Source organism: Peromyscus californicus, unplaced genomic scaffold (genome assembly GCF_007827085.1).
Source record: "Peromyscus californicus insignis strain IS unplaced genomic scaffold, ASM782708v3 Scaffold_8__1_contigs__length_139910024, whole genome shotgun sequence".
Taxonomy (NCBI): Eukaryota; Metazoa; Chordata; class Mammalia; order Rodentia; family Cricetidae; genus Peromyscus; species Peromyscus californicus.
The window spans coordinates 43,676,193-43,698,647 of record NW_026294606.1 but is presented as its reverse complement, the minus strand read 5'-3'; the positions used below and the strand labels follow the sequence as shown (position 1 = coordinate 43,698,647).

At 38.3% G+C, this 22,455-nt stretch overlaps 1 protein-coding gene across 1 annotated transcript in view; it reads left to right on the top strand.

Moving 5' to 3' along the window:
- The window catches only part of LOC128104523 (immunoglobulin alpha-2 heavy chain-like), a 58,034-nt gene that overhangs the window by 35,143 nt on the left and 436 nt on the right, over positions 1-22,455 (top strand). Inside the window, exons 4-7 of the mRNA XM_052729488.1 lie at positions 156-199; positions 4,948-5,277; positions 8,098-8,145; positions 19,867-19,990. Coding sequence (XP_052585448.1) covers positions 156-199; positions 4,948-5,277; positions 8,098-8,145; positions 19,867-19,990 — 546 coding nt within the window. The remainder of the gene's footprint in view (positions 1-155; positions 200-4,947; positions 5,278-8,097; positions 8,146-19,866; positions 19,991-22,455) is intronic.

The window sequence follows — 22,455 nt, the reverse complement described above, 5'->3', positions numbered from 1 at the left end:
GGAAACTCACAAACTATTGGATGACACAAAACTTTCCAAAGGAATCCGGGTCAACTTTCTAAGACAGAGTTCCTAAATGGCTCATCGTACTGAAGGTCAAGAAAGGATTCATGTTTTTGTAGAAGCCCTGAGCAGTGTGACAGGTCATCGTGGACCAAAGTATTTTCAAAAGGGACGAAGCTCATAGTAATTCCCTCAGGTAAGAAAGCTGCTGTATTGTTATCTTAGTAGTGAATAACCGATGAGATTTTTTTCTTATTTTTAGAAAAATAAAAACCAATTATGATCAACCATATCTGACAACAACTTCACAGTTATGAGTTATTGGATATAGAGTCAAAGCTACTTTGTAAGCAATTTCTTCCTTCCTTGTCAGTCAGCAAACTGAAATCCTGCATTTAAAATACACACACAGGTAGAAATTAGAATTCTGTGAAGACTTAGTGTTTATGCTATCTACCAGTATTGCTGTTATATAAGGTTACTTCTCTGTGGAAGGTCTTTTAAGTAGGACTCCTCAACATGGAACTTTATTAATTTCTCCTCTATACATTTGGGGAATTATAATAGTTCCTTTCTTCAGAAAACTGAAAGATCTCTATTCCTGCTTATGAATAGATTCTAAGTACCATTGAAGCATTAATTCTTACAGAAAATTCTAAGAATATCAATGCATCCCTCTCATTTACCTGACACCTTAGGGTAGTATGAGAGAACAGACAGAATTTATGGCACTAAGACACATGGGTACTGCCTGAAGAAGACCCAATTTAATGGAATGTGTATGTTCCACAGGCATTTGAGTCCCAGCTCCATGGAAAGTCTCTTTATGGCTCTGCTTCTGCATTGGGTCATGCTCTCAGCAGCTGAATAGCTTTTGTTCAGAATGTGAGAGATAAAAAGGCCAGACATGGCACAAACTCTACATTAAAGAGTTTCCTGTCCTGAGGGTTAGATGTTGTGATTAGGCCTCACAAGACCTCTGGGTTCCAGAAAGTCAGGAGACCCTGGGTTTCTGGAATCCTTTCCACTCTTAATTTGTGTAGTAGTTATTGCTTTTAAAATCCGAAACCATTTAAGATCTGAAACACTTGTGGGTCTAAGCATTTTGGATGAGTGATATTTGAAATGAGAGCCAAGAAAAATTAGAGGATGTGACCACAAATCATCCTATTAAAGAGAAGAATAACATTACAAAAAGATTTGAAAGCTAGGCATTATGTTAAGGAGTGTGTGTGTCTTCGGTCATTATACTACATCATTACACAGACGTTTATCTCCTTTCACAGGAAACACTGGGGCTGAGGCTCTTGATTTCTCCCCAGTTACAGAATACACAATGGTGGCAGATATTGATATCATGTATTCCAATGTCACAAGCATTGTCATCTTTTAAGTTCAGAATATTCCCTGCTCTGTGGCTTGACATTTTACATGGACACTTTCATTGACACTTGATTAACATTCACAATTTGTATGACTACATGAAGCATCACATGAATGAAATGCTTCTGTCATGGGGCCAAACTTACCCCTTTCTCTCCACAAAAGATAATGGGGATAATTCTGTATATGTTATTATCAAATGATTAAGGTATGGTTCTTGGGTTATTTCTATAATGTGACCAGACAGCTTAACATTACTCGCTTTTATTTCTGTATTGGCAATAAATTTGCTGGAAATGTTGAAGATGTTGAAAGAGGTTAAGTTGTATTAAATGCACTCCTCAGTTGCATAGTTCACAACTGCCTGGACTCTCATGATGAGACAACCATGGGAAAAGTATAGGTTAGTATGTTCTGATGTATAGTGCAGAATTAAAATTCAGTGCTCTGGAAACTGTCAAAGAATCCTCAAGTCAAAACGAGATTTTCCAAGCAAGGACTAGCTTGTGAGGTCATCCTTAATAATTCACACCTTGAGGTTGGGAACAGCAGCTCAGTGGTAGAATTCTTGCCTAGCATGACTGAGGCCTGGCCCCAGAGAAAAAAAATATGAATTTACTCTGTGAAATAACTCAAGTCTTTTTATCAGTTGGAATTGGATCCTAGTAAAAAAAAAATCATGTCATAATACATCTAGATGCTAATCATTCCATTCATCTGAATCATCAAATGACTAAAAGTATTATTTAATATCTATTTGCTAAATGTTCAAATTCATGAATACTATTATTGGTTCATTAAAAGTAAAGAAATATTTAAAAAGTGTAATTACGTTAGGCTAAGAGCTGATTTATACATGAAAACTGTTTAAGGGAACAGATTTCTTCTTACAGTTATTAAAACTCCCATTGATCATAGGAGAATTGTTACGATATATAAGTAAGAAAAAACACCTGCTACTGCCATTCATGGCCATTATTCTGTGAAACTTACATTCAGTCGTTTATCCAGTATATTTTAATTATATTTACAGAATCAGGGTAGAGCAGATTTATGATACTGGATCTGACTGTTTTTACTTGGTACTATGTCATGAACAGTCTGCACAACTGTTGTTGTTAAAATCATTCATATTTTCGTTCATAGTTGGCCTGTACCATGAAGAAAATGACCTCCCTCTTTACTGGGTATTATAAGAATTATTTGAAATTAAATATGGAAATTATCTAAATCATTACCTGGGACTAGTAGATAATTAAATAGTAACTTCTCTACAGTTCAGGTTGCCATCTCTTATAGATTTGTATGAACTCAATAACGTAAATGTATGAACCAAACCTAACACAAGTCTCACATTATAACAGTCAGGATCTACACCATACTTATTCCTTCTAAAACGAATATTTCCTGATTCCAAAAGTGATTGCAATTTAACATGCATCTTGTAGAAGGTGAAGGTGAGGTGACCTTTATTTCCCAGCTAACTATAGAAAAAAAAGTCTTCCACTCTAATTTGAATAAACTTAAAGAGACAATAGATACTCCAGTCAAACTAGCACTTATAATATCAGATTTCATGCTGCTGACTTGGAGCAGAATGATTCTTCTGGATGGCAAAAGTGAAGTGTTGCCATGCACTGACACACACTAGGCCGTAGCCAGGCAGGGCTCTCTTGGTTGCCTTAACATGAAGCTAAGACAGATGATGCCACTGAAGCTGGTGTGGGAAAGGCACTTTTCCTGAGATCACAGCGTTGGGAGTTCCATCAAAGTCAGGGCAGAGCAGAATTCGAAGAGAAGACAGAGGACTTTGTTTTGCTCAGATTCTGAGATCCCCAATGCATTAATTCCCATGAGCAAGTGCAAGGCTTGGTCCAATGACAGTAACATATCATGCTGAAGCAATCGTGGCAAACCAATTCCTCTAGTGGTGACAATGACGATAATAACAGTGACCTCTCGTGTTTCTGTAGGACTGTCATCAAATTGCTTCTCCAAATACTGTTCTACTTTGGTTTCTATTGCTGGTAGTGAAATTCAACTGGTTCACACTAATCAGTTGTTTAGAGCTGAAGTCTCTAAGGTCATTAGATTTGCACAGAGACAAGTTTTTTATACACATATGTTGTCAACCAAACCTGGAGAATTAGGAACTCTAAAGTTGTTTTGTATGTGTTGAGTCACTGTGAAGTTCTTATCAGAAAATCTTCAGCACAAGAACAACACTTGTTAGGTTGGCATGAATGATAACTATTTCTAGGATTAGAGGAAAGGAAAAAGATGACTATATTGGGAAATAGTAGGAAAATTGAGGAGAAATGAACACAATGAAGATTGCTGTAGTCATTTTACAAGAAGTTTTGATACAAATAATTTTATTAAAGGAGAACATGAACATTGAACAAATGACATAATAGGATTTAGCTATATGTACATGTGAGCTATAAAGTGCTCATATACAAAGTATGTAATACTTATGTAATAATCAAATGTATGTGACTATTAGTGAAAGCGTATTTGGACAGGATAGCAGGGCATATAGTATTGACAAATTCTAGGAAAAGCATAGAATTTAAACTTGGATGTCAGGAATGGATCAAGTGTCTCTTAAATCAGATAAATTTATATTAAAACAAGTTTGAGAAACACATTTCTATTTTATCTTGGTAATGCTTCAACTTTAAATGAAACAAAGAATTTAAAGTTTTTCTAAAGCCAAACAAAATGTGTAAGTTTGTAACTTTGTAAGATTAATATAAATACACTAAGTATTGTTAAAAAGAAGTTGTGGATTTGTTCTGCTCCCTAATTCTAGAGACTGTAAATCATTTGGAAGTAAAACTTTAAAAATAGTCTAGTTTCCAAGCTAGAGTGGTTTAGATGTGGAAATGAGATGCTGTGGGATGATAGAGAAACAGTAGAAACAGCAGAATTGGGCAGAAACCCACAGGCCCAGGCAAGGGATCAACTCAATGCGTGCTATTGTACTTTGGAGGAAATGGCCACTAAAACAGGTAACTCACCCTATGACATCTCATATGTGAGATAATATAAAGAGGGCACATTTGAGAATCAGCTAAGTAGAGGGTGGGTTATTTGAATTACAAATGCATGAGAGAGTGACTTAGCCAAACAGTCTAGGAGACAAGGGGTGGGAAGACTAGCCATTAGGGAAGTGTAGAACCTAGTCCTCAGAGACATAGCATTCCCAGTACTCCTTCATCCATCTTGAAAATGTGATCTAAACTGAGAAAATATAGGAGATGCAGCAAAGAATCCATGGTGGCCTGTGGAACAACTAAAGACAGATTTCAATTAGGCTCCTCCAGTCAACAGCTGACTTCTGGAAGTCATGCAGAAACCTTTATTAATTGCGCATATATAAAGTCAGGGCAATAGTAAATATTTGCAACCTATGGTGGGTGGAAGTCTACAGTGGGCGCTGACTCAGTCATAATTTGTCTTCCCAGCACAGTGCACCAGATTGTGTCAAATTCATGAAACAGTTGAGTCTCCCTAATAACTCTCTTTTTATATTTTATATTTTATGTTTTCCTACAGACAAACACTTTGGTTCAGATGTTTCCCCCAAGCCTACCATTTTTCTTCCTTCTGTTGCTGAAACAAATCTCCATAAGGCTGGGACATACCTTTGTCTCCTTGAGAAATTCTTCCCTGATGTTATAAGGGTATATTGGAAAGAAAAGGATGGTGATAAGATTCTGAAATCTCAAGAGGGAAATAGCATGAAGACGAATGATACATACATGAAGCTAAGCTGGCTGACTGTGACTGAAGATTCAATGGATAAAGAGCATAAATGTATTGTCAAACATGAAAACAACCGGGGAGGAGTTGATCAAGAGATTCTGTTTCCTCCCATAGATAAAGGTATGTATATGTTATAAAATGGAATGTTATATATATATATATATTGTTATAATGTGTATTGATAAAAAATGAATCTTTCTTAAATCTTACCATATATATTGTAAACCATGCTGTTCTGTCTTAGAGAAGGTTATAGGGGAAAAAAAAAGCAAAATATTTGCTTTTAATTTTCTTGGTCTCAGTTATATTATGTAAAATATGAAGATTATATCTTATGTTTTAGAATTGCTGCATGGATTAATTGACTCAACATACCCGAAAGCATCTAGCCATTCAGTGCTTGAAATGCTGAACCCCTGCTCCCACTTTTGCTGGCTGTACTTGATTCAGATACAAGAACAATACACACCTTTCAGAAATGTTCTATAATGTAAAATAAACAAAATTACCTAATTCAATTTCAATGCACTCTATTTTACCTACAGTAAGTTTTTAAATGACAAGATAGTGCTCATATAAAACATTTATATTCAACAAAAAAAAAAAAGGCAGAACTATTTGACTACTGAAGATTTATGGCAGCCTTGAGGTTTTCTGATTTTTGTTTTACATATCACTGTTGCATAGCATTCATAATTTAAGTGTGGATGAGATAAGATATGGAACACATTTCTGTTTTCCGTGGTGAGTTGATTTCTTGCCATTTGCAAATGCAGCCTCTTGGGTAGACATTTGCTGTGTCACCTGCATGCCGGATCTGAGTGAAATGTGGATGAATAGTTTAGGATGAGGTAGTGACCCAAAGGCTGCAGTCAAGAGCCTGCATTCTGTTCCTCATCGTTTAGAATCATGCATTATTCAGGAGCCATGTCCAGGACACTCACAGCTGAGCAGAAGGCTGAGTGGGAAAAGACAGGCAGTGGGCCAGCAGCTAGCTTTCCATGCGGGTACAATCTTATCATGAGTCATGAAAGCATTCCTAAGGACCCAGAGTGACAGAGAAAAAGAGGCTTCTGTTTTCCCCCATGTGATTGACAAACCCTTTTGATCTAGTAAAGAAATACACAAATGACAAACCATGGGGACACCTTTGTCATTCACCCATCAGATGTCCTCAGCAATTCTTGTCCTCCAGAATACTTTGTTTCAGCAGTGGCCAGTGATGTCTGCAAAGTTGCCTGCCTTTACCTAGGGTTTCCATGGACAGAAAATGAATTAACAGCAATGAAGGAAGTTGCTGTTTGCCACCACGTAGCAAATCATCACAAGAGAGTCCCATATTCGATTTCCATTTTAAAGAGATAGAGGCAAGACAAGGCTGAAAGTTCACATGGCCATTTTGTTAGTTTAATTATGTTATGACTTTTCTAGTGGTCAAGGAAAATAAAGAAGAGTAAAACCATTGGTTATGAATATATGCAGAGGAGAGGTTCCCCTTATTATAACTTACTTACAATGAACTTAGAAAAAGTGTGTGCCATGTGTGTCTCATGGTAGGAAAACAACCAAGGCCTTTCCAGTAACAGAATTCAACAACTTTTAATGTTGTTTCTGGGAAGATGTTTTGTTCTTGTGTGGTTTGTCTTGATAAAAGAACTTGATGGCATGATTATAAAAGGACAAGAAGCTAAGACTGCAATTACCTTTGTCTGGGGGGTTTAGAAAGATTATATTATTAGGAACTCTATTCTTTTGTACCTCAACCAGTTCATGCTGGGAGTGATTTTTGTTTATCTCTTAGATAATAAAGTCACTGAAAGGACAAAAAAAATATTTAGAGCCATTAAGGCAGACCTTGAAGACAGAAAGTAAATATGGCTGTATTTACATTTTTATCAGTCACACACTGAAATCCATTTTAGTGCACACAGAACTTGTTCTTCAATAAAATTGCATAGTGGAAGGAAATCCATACATTTGAGAACACATTTCACAGAAGAATAAGCTCAAAGAATAGGTGTTTGCTTCTCCAACATCCTTTAAAATAGTTAAGCAAGCCGGGCGGTGGTGGCGCACGCCTTTAATCCCAGCACTCGGGAGGCAGAGGCAGGCGGATCTCTGTGAGTTCGAGGCCAGCCTGGGCTACCAAGTGAGTTCCAGGAAAAGGCGCAAAGCTACACAGAGAAACCCTGTCTCGAAAAAACCAAAAACAACAACAACAAAAAAATAGTTAAGCATATTATTTTTGCTTTAAAAATCTCACAGGTGTCTCTGTCTTATTTCAAGCTTCACACAGAAAACTAGAAATATAACTTGGGTTATCTATCTATCCCCAGAAATAACTGCACTGGGACCCTCAGATATTATAGTAAGAAGAATTGAGATTTTAGCAAGTTTTTCTTTTTCCTCTTTTTTAAAGACAGTGTCCTACTCTGTAGCCTTGGCTGGCCTGGAACTCACTGGTCCAGGCTTGATTTTTTTTCACAGTGTGACATGTCAAGTCAAGCATATGCAGGTCAATATGTCAACCAATATTCTATTTATTTTCCATTGAGTATGCATTTGCACATTCTCTCTTTTGAAGCAGAAGCTTTTCTAGGACCCATGAGTACATAAGAAAAGTGGGTCTGGCAGGGAAATGTTGGGCATTACATTGAGATTGTGATAATGATGTAATCTTTGGGAACTTCAACATGTTCACATGTAGAAACATCATATAAGAATGTCACCTACGGAGTTACATACAGTGCAACTAATGCTTCTGGGATTGCAAGGCTCATATTTTAATGGCTGTCTTTCCATTAACATTAGATTTACATGCAAACATGAACAAATAGGTCTATAAATACATTCACAAATACACACACACACACACACACACACATACTGTAGAGTAATGGCCATAGACAGTTGACTGATGTCTGTTTTCCTTTCCTTTAGTTGCCAACATCATTTCTCCCACAGAAGCTTATTTGAAAACTGAAAATGGTAAGTTTTAGATTATATTTTTCTCTTCCTAATAATCTTAACATTTGAATCCACTTGGCCTTACATATTAAAAACAAAAAAACAAATGACTGAATTTTGCAGAACAGACTGAGTGACATTTAAAGCAATCAGTCATTTCCTTGGCATCATATTAACATAACAAATTAACAAATGAGAGAGTTCAGTGAGATGCTCTGAATGACTGCAAAGAAGAACCTAATCCATCTGTCCATCCATCCAACCATCCATCCATCCATCCATCCATCCATCCACCCATCCATCCATCCATCACCTACCCAACCACCCACCACCCATTCATCCACCTATCCATCCATCATTTAATGACTGGGAAAAGTATGATACCAAGTTACTCTAGTATTGCGTATAAACATTGATAAATAAAACCCACACCTCAAATTTGATTTAGAAAACCAGATACTTAAAAAAATTACACAGGTCCTCTTGTCTTTCCCCAAATTGTGGCTACAGTAAAACACATAGAAATATAGAGAAAACAATATATTCTCTACAGAATAAGAGCTTACATACTTCAATTGGGAGGATAATAAATCCAGGGCTTGAGGGGAAAAGGTTACTTGCCTAGAAAAGGATGGAGTGTCTCATATCAAAAGAAGTTGTAGCTATATAGTCCATGCCCTGCATTTACACACAATTCAGAACCCCCTGGTTTTGGTTAGTGTAAACAAAGTGGGTTTCATGACACCATTTTCATGCATGTGTACCTTCACGTTGCTCCTATTTGCCCCTGGTTACCATCACGAGCCCTTCCTCTCCACTCTTGCTGGCATCCACACTTCCTCTTTCGTATTTATGTATTCATAACCTCCGAAATTCAGAGAAATCATGCAACATCTGTCCTTGTAAGTCTGTTTTATTGTTTTACATAGCTGGGTTATATGGTAGTTTTATATTATTTTATTTTTGAGGAGTCACCACATTTCCCACCAATAAGTCATAAAAAATTATTTCTCTTATCTTTAGGCAGTGATTATTATTTCCTCACATCCTCTCTAGCAGTAGTCATTTTTTTCTTCCTTCCTTTTTTTTGTTTTTTGTTTTTTTTGTTTTGTTTTGTTTTGGAGACAGGGTTTCTCTGTGTAGCCCTAGCTGTCCTGGAACTCACTCCCTCTGTATATCAGGCTGGCCTCGAACTCCCAGAGATCCACCTGTCTCTGCCTCCCGAGTGCTGGATTAAAGGTGTGTGCCGTCATTGCCCGGACTGTCATTTGTTTTCTTAAGACTGCCATTCTGATTAGGGTGAGAAGGAATCTCAATGCAGTTTAATTTGCATTTCCCTGATGACTGAGGATCCTGAACATTTTTTATGTCTATTGGCCACTGGCATTTCATCTTTTGAGAATTGTCTGTTCAATATATTTGCCCATCTGCTGATTAATTGGATTTATTGGGGGGGGTGCTTAAGTTTTTGAGTATTTTATATAGTCTGGATTTAATCTCCTGTCAGATATATAGTTTAAAATGTTTCTCCCAGGATCTGTAGGCTTTCTCTTACTTTTCTGATCATTTCCTTGTACTGGGCTATAGGAGACCAACTAACTATATCTTGAACTATTTTCTCTATGTTCTCCAATAGCAGTTTCAGCATATAAATAATAGAGGAAGAATTCAGGTTGTGCCTATTTGCAGATGATATGATCCTATATTTTAAAGGCCTTAATGATAAATACTTTGAACAAAGTAGCAGGATACAAAAGCAACAAACAAAAGACTTTTCTATATATTGATAATGAACTTCTCGATAAATGAATTAGAAGATAAACTATTCACAATATAGTAAAAAGTAAAATACAAACCCAGAAGTAAACCTAATCAAGAGGGTGAAAAAAAAGATCTCTCCAATGAAGAGTAAAACAGGAAAGAAATAGCAGTCAGAAGATTGAGTGGCCTAATGATCATAGTTAGGTAAAATTGATATTGAGAAAATGAATATATTATCTGAAACAGTCCTACAGGTTCAAAGAGATCACCATCAAAATTTTTTAAAAATTTTTTTACAAAAGTCCTTTTATAAAGCCATTTTAAAACAAAACAAACCAAAATGTTTACAAAAGAAAAGAAAAAAATACAGAAAATAACTTGCTTCGTATGTCCCCAAAAAGAGAAAAAATAAAGGGGACAATGCCAACATGCTCAACAATAAGGGGTACTTTTCCTTTTTTTTAAACACAAAATACAAGCAAAGGATACACATATTTAAAACAAAGTTCAGAAGAAGACAGCAGTCCTGGAAATCCTCCAATCAGAGCAAAGCAAGAGTTTCTTTTTGATGTAGATACATACAGACTGGGATATGTAAAAATGAAGTATCACATTAGACCATCACATGATTCTACCAATTCCTAGTGACATTTGGGCTTTTCTTAGGTTATGCTTCATGAAAATTTGTGGGTAGGGCGCCTTTCAACTTTAGTCTCAATTTTTTAAAGTCTCTTTAATATATTAATCTGCACTAACCTCTGATTTTATCTACCTGTAATTGAGAAATAATACTGTTTTGAAGGTTACTTGTGTCTGATTGGGCTTCTTGTTTAGATGTCCTTTTAAAACTAATTCATTAGCTTGAAAAGTATATTTTCTAAACACAGGCTGGTTAGATTGATTGGTGTCTCAAGTGAGCACACGGGCTCTGAATGAATGACCTTTGCTTTCACTTCATTGTTTGTAACACTGTCTTCCTTCAAATCATGCAAGCAAGTAGGAAGACATTTAATGTGACTCAACTGGAAACAGGTGCTTAGCAGTTAGGTCTAATAGCGACAGCAGATAGGTCACAGCTGTAGGCTCGTAATGACTAGCGCTGGGCACCTCCATGGCTTACTTACTGTCCGCCTTTTTTCCCCCTTTGTGCCTATAGTGAGGTGGTAATGCATTCACTGTCTTGCTTTGCAGTGCTCAGGAAATGGTGTGTTCATTTGAAGGTGCTTGTCTGTTATCTAAAATTCTAATACCATTGCTCCTCACAGAATTATAAAAACCTAGAAATTTATATGGAAGCAGCAAAGATCCCAAATAAGCACAATATCCTTAACAAAGAAAGAAATAGCAAATGCTACAATATCTGCATTCAAATTATACTGTAGTTTCACAGCAACAAAACCAGCATGATTCACAGAACAACTTAGATACACAAAAGGTACCAGGCCAGGTGGAATAGATAGAGGACCCAGAAATGAAATTTTCTCTTTCTCTGGTTATGCGATGCCTGTCCCTGAATCTACTTACATGTTGAACTACAATTATTGCTTTATGTATGGTGAATCATCCCTGCATTCCTGATAGTGTAGCACTTTTAATGTGTTGTAGAATCTGGTTTGCAAGTATTTTGTTGCAAGTTATCGTCAATGCTCATCAGGAAAATTTACTCTATAGATTTCCTCACTTCGTTTTGGATGAGGGTATTATTGGCTTTATAGGAAGAGTTGTGTAATTTCTCTCCCTCTCTGCTTTGTGGAACAGTGTGAGAAGCACAAGTGTTCATTCATGTTTAAATATCTGGAAGAATTCAGCACTGATGCCATACAATGCTTTTCTTTGTTGGGAAACAATTACTTCTTTAATCTCATTCCCTGTTATGGATTTATGTCCTCTTGATTTGATTTACTAGGTTTTATGCACCTCACACTTTATGTATTTATTCTATAATTTTTATGCCTTTGGGCATACAGGTTTCAAAGCAATCTCCAATGACCCTCTGGACTTTCTTAGTATCTGTTATAAGGTTGGCTTTTACATCTCATTTCATTGATGTCTCTCTCTCTCTCTCTCTCTCTCTCTCTCTCTCTCTCTCTCTCGATTGGCTAAGAGTTTGTCAATCTTATTTATCTCTTCAAAGAACCAACTCTATTTCATTATTTCTTTGCTTTGTTCTTTTAGTCTCTATTTAATTCCTTTCCGTCCTGATTTTTTTATCATTTCTGTCATTCATTGCTTCAAGTTTTCACTTGTTTCTGTTTTAAAGATATTAAGGTAAATTCTTGAATTATTTATCTGAGATCTCTGATTTTTTTCTTTCATATAAACACTGGTAGCTATAAACTGTTCTCTCAGTTGTACAGTTGCAACATCCCAAAATTTCTAGTAAGTTTCTCTTTCATTTCACTTAAATCTAAAACTATTTTATATTTCTTTCCTAATTTCTGTAATGACCAACTAATCATTCAAGACCATTCTGCCAAATCTTCATACATTTGCATACTTTTTATAGTTTCTCTTGTTACTTTTACCTAGTTTTGTTCCACTGTGTTTTGATAAGATAAAAGGTATTATTTCTTTTATTATTTGTTAACACTAATTTTATGGCCTAAAATGTTATCTGAGACAAAGTTCCACAGGCTTCTAATAAGAATGTGTATTCTAAATGAGTTAAATATAATATTCTCTGCCAGGGGCACCTCAAACAGACCCAGACACAACTGTCTCCTGTATGCAGAGGGTGTAGTCTGATCCCATGCAGGTTCCACAGCTGTCAGTCTAAAGTTCATGAGTTCCTATGAGATTGGTTCAGTTCTCTCTGTAGATTTTCCCCATCATGATCTTGACCTCCCTTGCTCATAGAATCCTTCTTCCTTCTCTTCCACTAGACTCCCAGAGTTCGGTCTCGTACTTGGTTGTGGATCTCTGCATCTGCTTCCATCAGTTACTGGGTGAAGGCTCTATGATAATCTATCCCTGGGGCATGAGCTGGCTTTCTGGATCTATTACCTATGGTCAGACACCTTGCTTACCTTTGAGGCAGGGGGAAGGGGCTTGGTCCTGACTCAACTGAATGTACCAGGCTTTGCTGACCCCCCATGGGAGAACTTACTCTTTTGGAGGAGGGGATGAGGGGTAGGGGGGTGGTTAACCAGGTGTGGGGGGAGGGGGAGGAGGGATGAGAGAGAGATCTGTGGTTAGTATGTAAAATGAATAAAAAAATTAAATTAATAAAAAAGAGAAAGAAAATTCTGAAAACCATGATTAGGAAGCCAGTAAGAAAAGATCCTACATGGATTCAAGTTAAAAAAAAAAAACCATGACCACAAGCAACTAGGAGAATAAAGGATTTATTCCACTTTACATTTCACACTCCTTCAAAAAGGAAAGTCAGGGCAAGAACTCAAGGCAGAAACCTGGAGGCAAAATCTGAGCAGATAACATGGAGGAATGTTGTTTACTGGCTTGCTCCTCATTCCTTGTTCAGCCAGTTTTCTTAAACAGCCCAGGACTACCTGCCCAGAAGTTGGACTACTGCATTAACCATTAATCAGAAAAATGCCCTTCAGACTTGCCTATAGGCAATCCTACGGAGACTTTCCTCAGTTGTGGGTCCCTCTTTTCAAATGACTCAATCTTGTATCAAGTTGACAAAAACAAACTAACTAACTAACCAGGACTCATATGATCTCATGTAATCTACTCATTCAATAATGATTAAAGAGAAAATGGACTGGTAAAAAAAATAATAAATATAATATTCTCTAGATATCTGTTAAGTCCTTTTGAAGTACACTTAAATTTTGAGGGTTGTTGATTTTGCAGTGTCTGGGTGGTCTGTCTATTGTAAGTGACTCACTATTAATGTACTTGGTCTTATGCAGTCTTCATTCCCATTACCATCTGCTTCACTCAACATCCAATGCATACGCATTTATAATTATTATAGCACCTTGATGTTCTAACTCTCTTAATCTCTCCCCATGAATTTCGGTGAAGTCTACTTATCAACTGCCACTATGGCTACGTCTACTTGTTTGGGCCTTCTATGTGTCTATCAAATGATTTGCATCCTTTCGGTCTCACTCTGTGCATATCTTTACCAGTTATAGGTTTCTTGTAGACAACAATTTTTGATCCTGGTTTTTGTTGTTTAATTCAACCAGCTGGTTGGCATATTTTCATCAGAGACTAAGACCATTTGCATTTCAGATTATTACTAAAAGGGCTTTGCTGATTGATTCCTGTCATTTGTGCTGGTTGTTTTTCTGCTTGAAGTAATTGTTCCTTTTCTTTCTCTTCTGTTTTTATTAGGAACTTCTGTGTTGCTGAGCTGTCTATATCGGGCTCTCCTTTGTTTATATATTTCCCTCGTGAAATGTCTTCTTCACTGTTTTCTCTGGTTGATATTATCTTTCTTTCTCTTTGGTGTGTAGGATTTCAAGCTTCTTCTACAATGCTGGCTTGGTGGCCACAAAATGCTTCACTTTGTGTGCTGCTTAAAAGGCCTTTGTTTCTCCATTGATTTTTCAGATATCATTTCCTTGATACAACTGCATATATCATCAGCAGTTTCTTAAACTCTGAAATGTATCACTGGGCTTTTTCCTTGCTTTGAGGGTTCCTGCTGAGAGCTCTGAAATCCTGATTTGTGTGCCTCTGTGACTTGCTACTTTTCTTCTACAGCCCTTCATAAATTTTTTCTATTGTAGTTTTTATATCTTGGGGTTTAATGTGCCATGCAGGGGTTCTTGTCTTATCGTGTGGTTTTAGGATTCTAAGTACCTCTTGGGCTTGGAAGTCTATATCTTTCCCTGGTTTGGTAATGTTCTGTAATTTCAGTGAGTACATTTTTGAGACCTATAATAACTTTTTCCATTTTAACTTAGACGTTTCTCGTACTCCATGGTTTCTCAGGTTTAATCTCTTAATCATTTATCAGAATTTGTGAATTTGTGGTCATGCTTACTTTTCTTTATTGATATATAAATGTAATATTTTATCAAACAAGTACTCTATTCTAGATAGTTTTTGTTTTGAAAAATATAAATGTTCTACAAGGTTGATGATATTTACAAAGTATTTCCCACATATCCTATCTATTAAATTCACACTGCCCTTTAAATATTGACCCTCTCATTCACTGTTATGAGTTACATAAGCTTTTAAAATTTATTTTTTAATGTGTAGTTAGGATATCTAGAATTCAGCTCACTTTAGTGTTACAGGAGAATTAAACATGATGATGCTTAGGATGCATTTAGCCAGTTCCTGGTGTACCAGTGATCACAGGACAGACAGCAGCTCTTAATTAATACACATGTCTACAAGCATCTCACCTCCAGCAACCAAGACACAAGTGGGAAATTTGGGGAAATGAGTGATTAAGAAAGCTGCAACTGCTTTCCTCTGCTTAGATAGAAATTGGTCTACGTCAGACTCCCTCAAGGGCATGATTCTGTTGTTGACTCTAAGGTTAGACACATTCACTGTGGGTGGAACACGACATATAGCCTAATGTGCAAAAGTCTGAAAATCAGCTAATTTGGACTTTCATCTACTGACCATATCTTTGGTGCAGCTTTGTGGCAAATTTTATGCATGGAGGTATAGATACAGAAGAAAAGCAGGTGATCTGGAATATAGTATTACAGGTAAAAAATAAATAATGTATACTTCACAAACTTTGAAATCTTTGTATTCAAAAATATATGACAACTGTTTTCTACAGAATCTCAGAGTAACATCAATTATTCTGGGAATTGCAAGGCTCATATTTTTTAATATGGCTTCTCCAGTTTCTGTGTCAACATTTCAAAATTCACACACACTTTCAAATAATAAGCATGAATAACTAATACTTTAATTTCTTTTAGCCTTCACAACTATTACTATCAATCCCAGAGGTGAAAATGGTAAGTGTTCATTTATATTTGCCTTTGCCTCATGAGAAACTTTTTCTCCTCTCTATTACCTCATCTTCTAAACATCTTTGACTTGATGTTAAAAAAACAAACAAACAAAAACAATTGCTAAATGTAGCAGATGAGACTGATTGGCATTTTAAATCAATCTTTCCTCCATGTCACTACAGATAAAAACAATTTCCATCTCAAACTTTATTCACAAAAATAGTTGTTTTTCCCCCTCCTATCTTTCCACTATTAGAAATAATTGAACTGGAATGTTCAGCCCTTGAGTTAAAAACAAAACAAAAAGTCATTTGCTAAGAACAAATAAGAATTAAGACACTCGCCGGGCGGTGGTGGCGCACGCCTTTAATCCCAGCACTCGGGAGGCAGAGGCAGGCGGATCTCTGTGAGTTCGAGGCCAGCCTGGGCTACCAAGTGAGTCCCAGGAAAGGCGCAAAACTACAGAGAAACCCTGCCTCGAAAAAAAAACCAAAAAAAAAAAAAAAAAAGAATTAAGACACTCAAAGTAAGTGTTGTATGGCATGCCTGTAACCCTAGCACTTCAGAGATAGAGGCAGAAGGATCAAAAGTTCAAGACTAGGCTGGGCTAAATGAGTGCCTTTGTTAAAATGTGTTTGTGTGTGTGTGTGTGTGTGTGTGTGTGTGTGTGTGTGTGTGTGAGAGAGAGAGAGAGAGAGAGAGAGAGAGAGAGAGAGAGAGAGAGAGAGAGAGAGAGAAGGAGGGAGGGAGGGGAGAGGGGAGAGGGAGAGGGAGAGGGAGAGAGAGGATGTGTGCAAGCTCATGTGTGTGTATGCATGTACATGTGAAGGCGAGAGGAAAACTTTGGGGTCATCCTCAGAAATGCTATACATTTTCTTTAGGATTGGTCTTGCATTGGCCTGGAGCTCACCAATTAAGCTAGACTTCCTGGCCTGTTAGCCTAGGGGAGCCCTTCTTTTTCTGCCCATACAGCACAGTGATTACCAGAACGTATCCAAGCCTAGAATTTTCACATGTGTTACGAGGATCAAACTCAGATTCTTACATTTTCAAGACAAACACTTTTACCAGTGGATTTATTTCCCAAACAAAGGACCTGTCTTAGAGAAATCATGTAAGATTTTTGACTATACCTTTTAAGCCTAATTCTTTTCTCACACATGGAGTCATTCAGAATTTAACTCATTTAGGTCCTACTGTGGAATTAAACACAAAGAATGTGAATCATTTAATATATTGCCTGGTATAGCAATCATCAGTCTACAAGTATGAGCTTTCATTATCAATTCTGTCTGATGAGATTCTCTCTCTCTCTCTCTCTCTCTCTCTCACACACACACACACACACACACACACACACAGAGCATGTCAAATAATGACCATGGTAGCTCAATAAAACTTGTTCTCATTTCTTCTAGTTAATAATACTACTGATCTGGAAGCTTGCTTGGAAGGAAGAAGGGGTATGTCTTAGCATCTGTTTACCTTTATCTTATTATAGAGAACATGATCTCAATCATCTTAACTTTGAACTTCTCTGATTTAAAGAAAAGCCATAATGACTGGAACTGCAGGATAAACTGAGTGATCACGTAATTTGACCCATTACTTCCTAGTCATTTCAACAATTGGTCTCCAGACAGTATGACTTTCATTTGGGCCCACAGAACTTTTTAGTAGTTTTTGTTGTTGTTGTTATTCTAAGGTACTAATCACATTTCCTGGCACCGACAGAGTCCATTTTAGACAAAAGACCCTTGATCCGGATTCTGTGTGTATATCTTTTCAGATGTGGTCAGTGACCTAATATTAAGTCCTCTGTATATGTCACACATCCAGATCTGGGGGTTCCAACTCAGGTCATCAAATGACAATTTGGCCATTTACTCGGCTTTGTATTTTCCCTCAAAGTCACAGTGTAAGGAGTTGGCTACGGTGCAATGTCATATGAATTGAGAAGAACACAGGCTTCAGGCTGCCACACATCAGTCTAGTGGCCCAATCATTTTAATGATCAGTGTACACAAATATGCATGAGTGACTTCCACTCTGTAAGCAACATTTTCTTCACTTGACAATGGAGAATTATTACCCAAATTCAGTTATTGCAATGAGTGTGCCAAACGTCTGACATAGTTATCATATGTAGTAAGAATAGTGAGTATTAGTTTCTGGTCCTTTCTCTCTACATTTGCACCAAAAGGAGACTCATAGATTTGCTCCAGGGCTGACTGTTCTTCCATATCCTCAATGTTATCATCTCAGAATCTGAAGGACCACATGAGGAATGGACCTGAACAAGGACAGAGTTTAACATTTTCATTACTTAAAATCTATTATACAGAAAAAACCATGGCCTTGACTCACTAAATGGTTACTGTGGTTTTCCAATCCCACCATTGTTTTAATTGATGACAGCACACATCTCTTATAAAAGTTCAAAATATTTTGGTTCCAATTACCCATTATAAAGTAATGAGAGACTTGAGAGAGACAAGTAAGAGTCTTGGGCATCTGGATTGACAAGTTCCTTCAGGATTTTCTGAAGTGCACTCTTCTGAAATCCCCCATGTACCCTGCTGTGCGACCATTAGATTTCCATGGACAGTGCCTCCTGACAGAGCTCCATAGTCTCCATCTACAATGCCTCAGATGCTCTGCTCTGTGTTTGTCCTTATATTTTTATGTCTGAGATGATAGTTATACTTGGAGATGTAAAAAGAAAGTAAGTAACAATTCTTTAAAATCACTTCTGTGGACCAAGACTTAGGCTGTGGTCTACTCAGTACATATGAGGCAAACTATCTTTCTGTGCAAATTGAAATGAAAACAATTCCTCCACCAAAATTAATTCTTTATTACAAAAGAACGTTTCATGGGCAAAGATGTCAGAATATTGCTAATAATTTACTTTGTACATGATGGACATTATTCACGATTATTTAGAAACATTGGAAGTGAAGAATTCTAAACTTATGCCCCACTTAACCTTCAAATGGATCCATCTACCCCAAGGGCAACTTCTCTTTTCAGCAGTAGTAAGATTATAAATGAACTTATCAGGGTTGTTATTAATCTGACTTCCATGATGAGTCCTCTTCCTGGTTCCAGTAAGAATGGTAGGTGTTGAGTTGTCACTCAATGGAAAAAAAAATAGCCTATCTGGGCTATTCTGTTCAAAGAGCAGATGAACCTAACTACAGGATTCTCTTAGATGTGCTGCAGATTCAGGTGACGAACACCTCTGCATTCTACACCTACCTCATCCTGTTCTTCAAGAGTGTGGTCCACTTGGCCTTCGTTATAGTCTGTGTGTTTAGAAGAGCAGCTGTGCGTTGTGACGGTCAAAGCTCATAATGGATGATGAAACAGGAGGGTCACGTTGTCGTCATCCTTCTCTGCCCCTCAATATCTTCTGAGGTTCTAGCTGGATGTGCTTGCTGCCTGGACCTCCTCAAGGTCACACATGTGGAATTTTTTATCATTACTATACAAATGTTTTCAAAACAGGGAGGGAACTGATCAACTTCACTCTACAACAAATAGTAGCCCATGGAAGCACCCAGCCATCCTCACCCATCCTCTCTCAGTGCCCCCCCCAAAACAGCCCAGAGCATCACAGCCCCAATGTACACAAACTGCAGCTTCTAGTCACCCCACTTCATGCCCTTGAACCAGATAATGCCCTAAAAGCCTGTACTTCACATGCCCCAAAGAATCTTATTTGAACATGAACTCTGTGCTTTGTTTTGCAAAATACAATAAAAATCAGGTCTACTCTTGATGTGATGTGTGCTTTCATTTGTGGCAGTGGTTCAAGGTTCAAAGTGAAAAGCAACATGACAACCAAGCTATGACATGCAGTGCTTGTTGGTAACAAGGTCCAAAACTATATTCTTAGTCTGTCCCTTAGGTGGTGGCTGGGACAATTTTCTGGAGCCAAGTGCAGAAGCCCAATGACTGTTCTCTCAGGGGAAACTAGGCCTGGGTCATTTGGTTTAAGTCATTCCCATGGAAACAGGAAAAGGTCTAGTAGAATGTGAGCTGTGTGATCAACTCTGTGTCTGTTTCACAGTATCATGCTTCCCAGTCCTCACTGTTCCCAGGAGAGCTGCCAAACTCCAGAGAGGAAAGGTGATGGAGGAGATGAACACATGGGCTGTAGACCTCAGGAATGGGATCCAGAATTCAGTATCTGGGTGAGATCAAATACTGAACTCTCCACACCATAGTTTCCTCCTGTAAAAGAAAGTTAGAATGGTGTGTCCCCCGGAGCTGTGCACATTAGATGGGTTTATAAAGCTGTGTGCTGGCAAGTCCCCAAGAGTCTTGAGACATGTTCCTCACTCTACCTTAGAAATACTGGATATCACACCCACACATCACACAAAAACACCAAAAATGAGGACAGATGAGAGATTTAGCTTCTATCATACACCAGGCAAATTATGATTCTCTAAGAGTACTTTGATCTGAGTACAATTCTAGCCTATAGATTAGAAAATTTGAATTTACTGATTTTCAAGTAACAGTCATAATTTAAAATGAGGTGTCTCTGAATTCAGTGTATGTTTTATAGACACAAATAATTTATCCAATATCGTGTACCTTCCTCGAAGTCACTCTCAACTGAAAAAAAATGAAGCAAATGACTTTTGATACTCACATGTCTATGTTTTCCTTACATACACACAGCAATGGTGACGCACGCTTGTAATGTCACCCGTGAGGAGGTTGAGCACTCTTGGTGCTCACTGGCTGGTCAGCCTAGCCTACTTGGGGAGTTCCAGGCCACTGAGAGTTCCATCTTAATAAACAAGAGGGACAGTGCCCGAGAGTCAACACTTGGGGTTGTCTCTACATGGACTTGCATACATCTGCACATATGTGCAATCATAGACAAAGAGTCTTATTCATGTTCTCTGGTGATATTGAAAAGATATGCCCAATCACCCTTCACAGTGAGTCCACTTCTCTCTGCAGTCCAGCTGTATGTGAACACTCTTAAGAGGCCTGTCAGACTTCAGAGCAATGCTAACCTTCCAAGTATAAAACAAGATCTCACTATGGCATCAATTTATTTTTTCTGAAGATAAACATCTCCTCTGGTTTTGGTCTGCTTACACGTCCTGTTTATAGATCTGTTTACATGTGTCTATTCAAATCCCTTCCCCATTTTCTACTGTGAAGTAATACCTGAAAGCATGGCACCTGTCAGCCCTGCCTGGCACTTCTGTAAGCAGAGATATTAAACGAAATGTTCTACATGTAGCTGGATGAAAGTTCAGTGTGTGTTCCACACCTTTTCCAATGGGCAAAGTTAGAACTTCTACATTTGAATTCAAATGAGATCTAACTTTAATATTGGAAAGGCTCTTTACAATCAGCCCGGGTCTACAAAGCTGGTTCTGTCGGAAAGCAAACAGAGCTGCAAGTTTGGAACAATACATGAATGAGATTCAGATAGGAGACCATGGTAAATGAAGACCACATGAGAACAGGAAGAAGCAAAGTGCTAGAGAGGCCCACAGAAATCCACAAAGATACCCACACAACAGACTGCCGGCAATGGTCGAGAGACAGCCCGAACTGACCTACTCTGGAGATGGGATGGCCAAACACCCTAATTGTTGTGCTAGAAACCTCATCCAACTACTGAGGGATCTGGATGCAGAGATCCATGACTAGGCCCTGGGTGGATCTCTGGGAGTCCAATCAACGAGAATGAGGAGGGTTTATATGAGCGAGAATTGTTGAGACCAAGGTTGGATAAAGCACAGGGACAAATAGCCAAATGAATGGAAACACATGAACTATGAACCAATGGCTGAGGGGTCCACACTGGATCAGGCCCTCCGAATGGGTGAGACAGTTGATTGGCTTGATCTGTTTGGGAGGCATCCAGGCAGTGGGACCAGATCTTGTGCTCATTGCATGAGTTGGCTGTTTGAAACCTGGGGCCTATGCAGGATCACTTGGCTCGGCCTGGGAGGAGGGGACTAGACCTACCTGGACTGAGTCTACCAGGTTGACCTCAGTCTGTGGGGAAGGCTTTGCCCTGGAGGAGATGGGAATGGGGGGGGGGGGGGCGTTGGGGGGAAGGTGAGGGGGACGGGAGGGGGGAGAACAAGGGAATCTGTGACCGATATGTAGAACTGAATTGTATTGCAAAATAAATTAAAATAAATTTAAAAAAAAAAAAAAAAAAAGAGATTCAGAGATCAGATTTAATTTAGGTTAACTCCTTGATGGTCCTGAGTTGATCAGACCTTTTCAGGCCAAGCTCCTGGCCCTGCTTTACAGACATGGAACTATTTATGCAGGAGAGCAGATGTAGAGGCCGAAAACTGACAATCGGCAACAGCTTGGTGAGGCTATGACTAGCCAGGACACAGGCGGTGTGTCCTGTGGTCTCCAGTCTCTAAGCACCCTCCTTCCTGAGTCCACAGGGGCTCTCCGGTCTCAGCAGTGCAGAGAGAGTGCCAGTTGCAGGGGAGGAGGGGCCACTGGAGGTCGATGTTGTGCAGGCTGGTGCTGCTGTGGCTGATGGCTTCGTTTTCTCAGGCATCTATGTTTACCTGCTTGGTCAATGTGGTTGCTTCCTGGAAAATGCTCAAAGTCAAACCCACCCTTACTGATTGGGGCAACACAAAGGGTAGCTAGG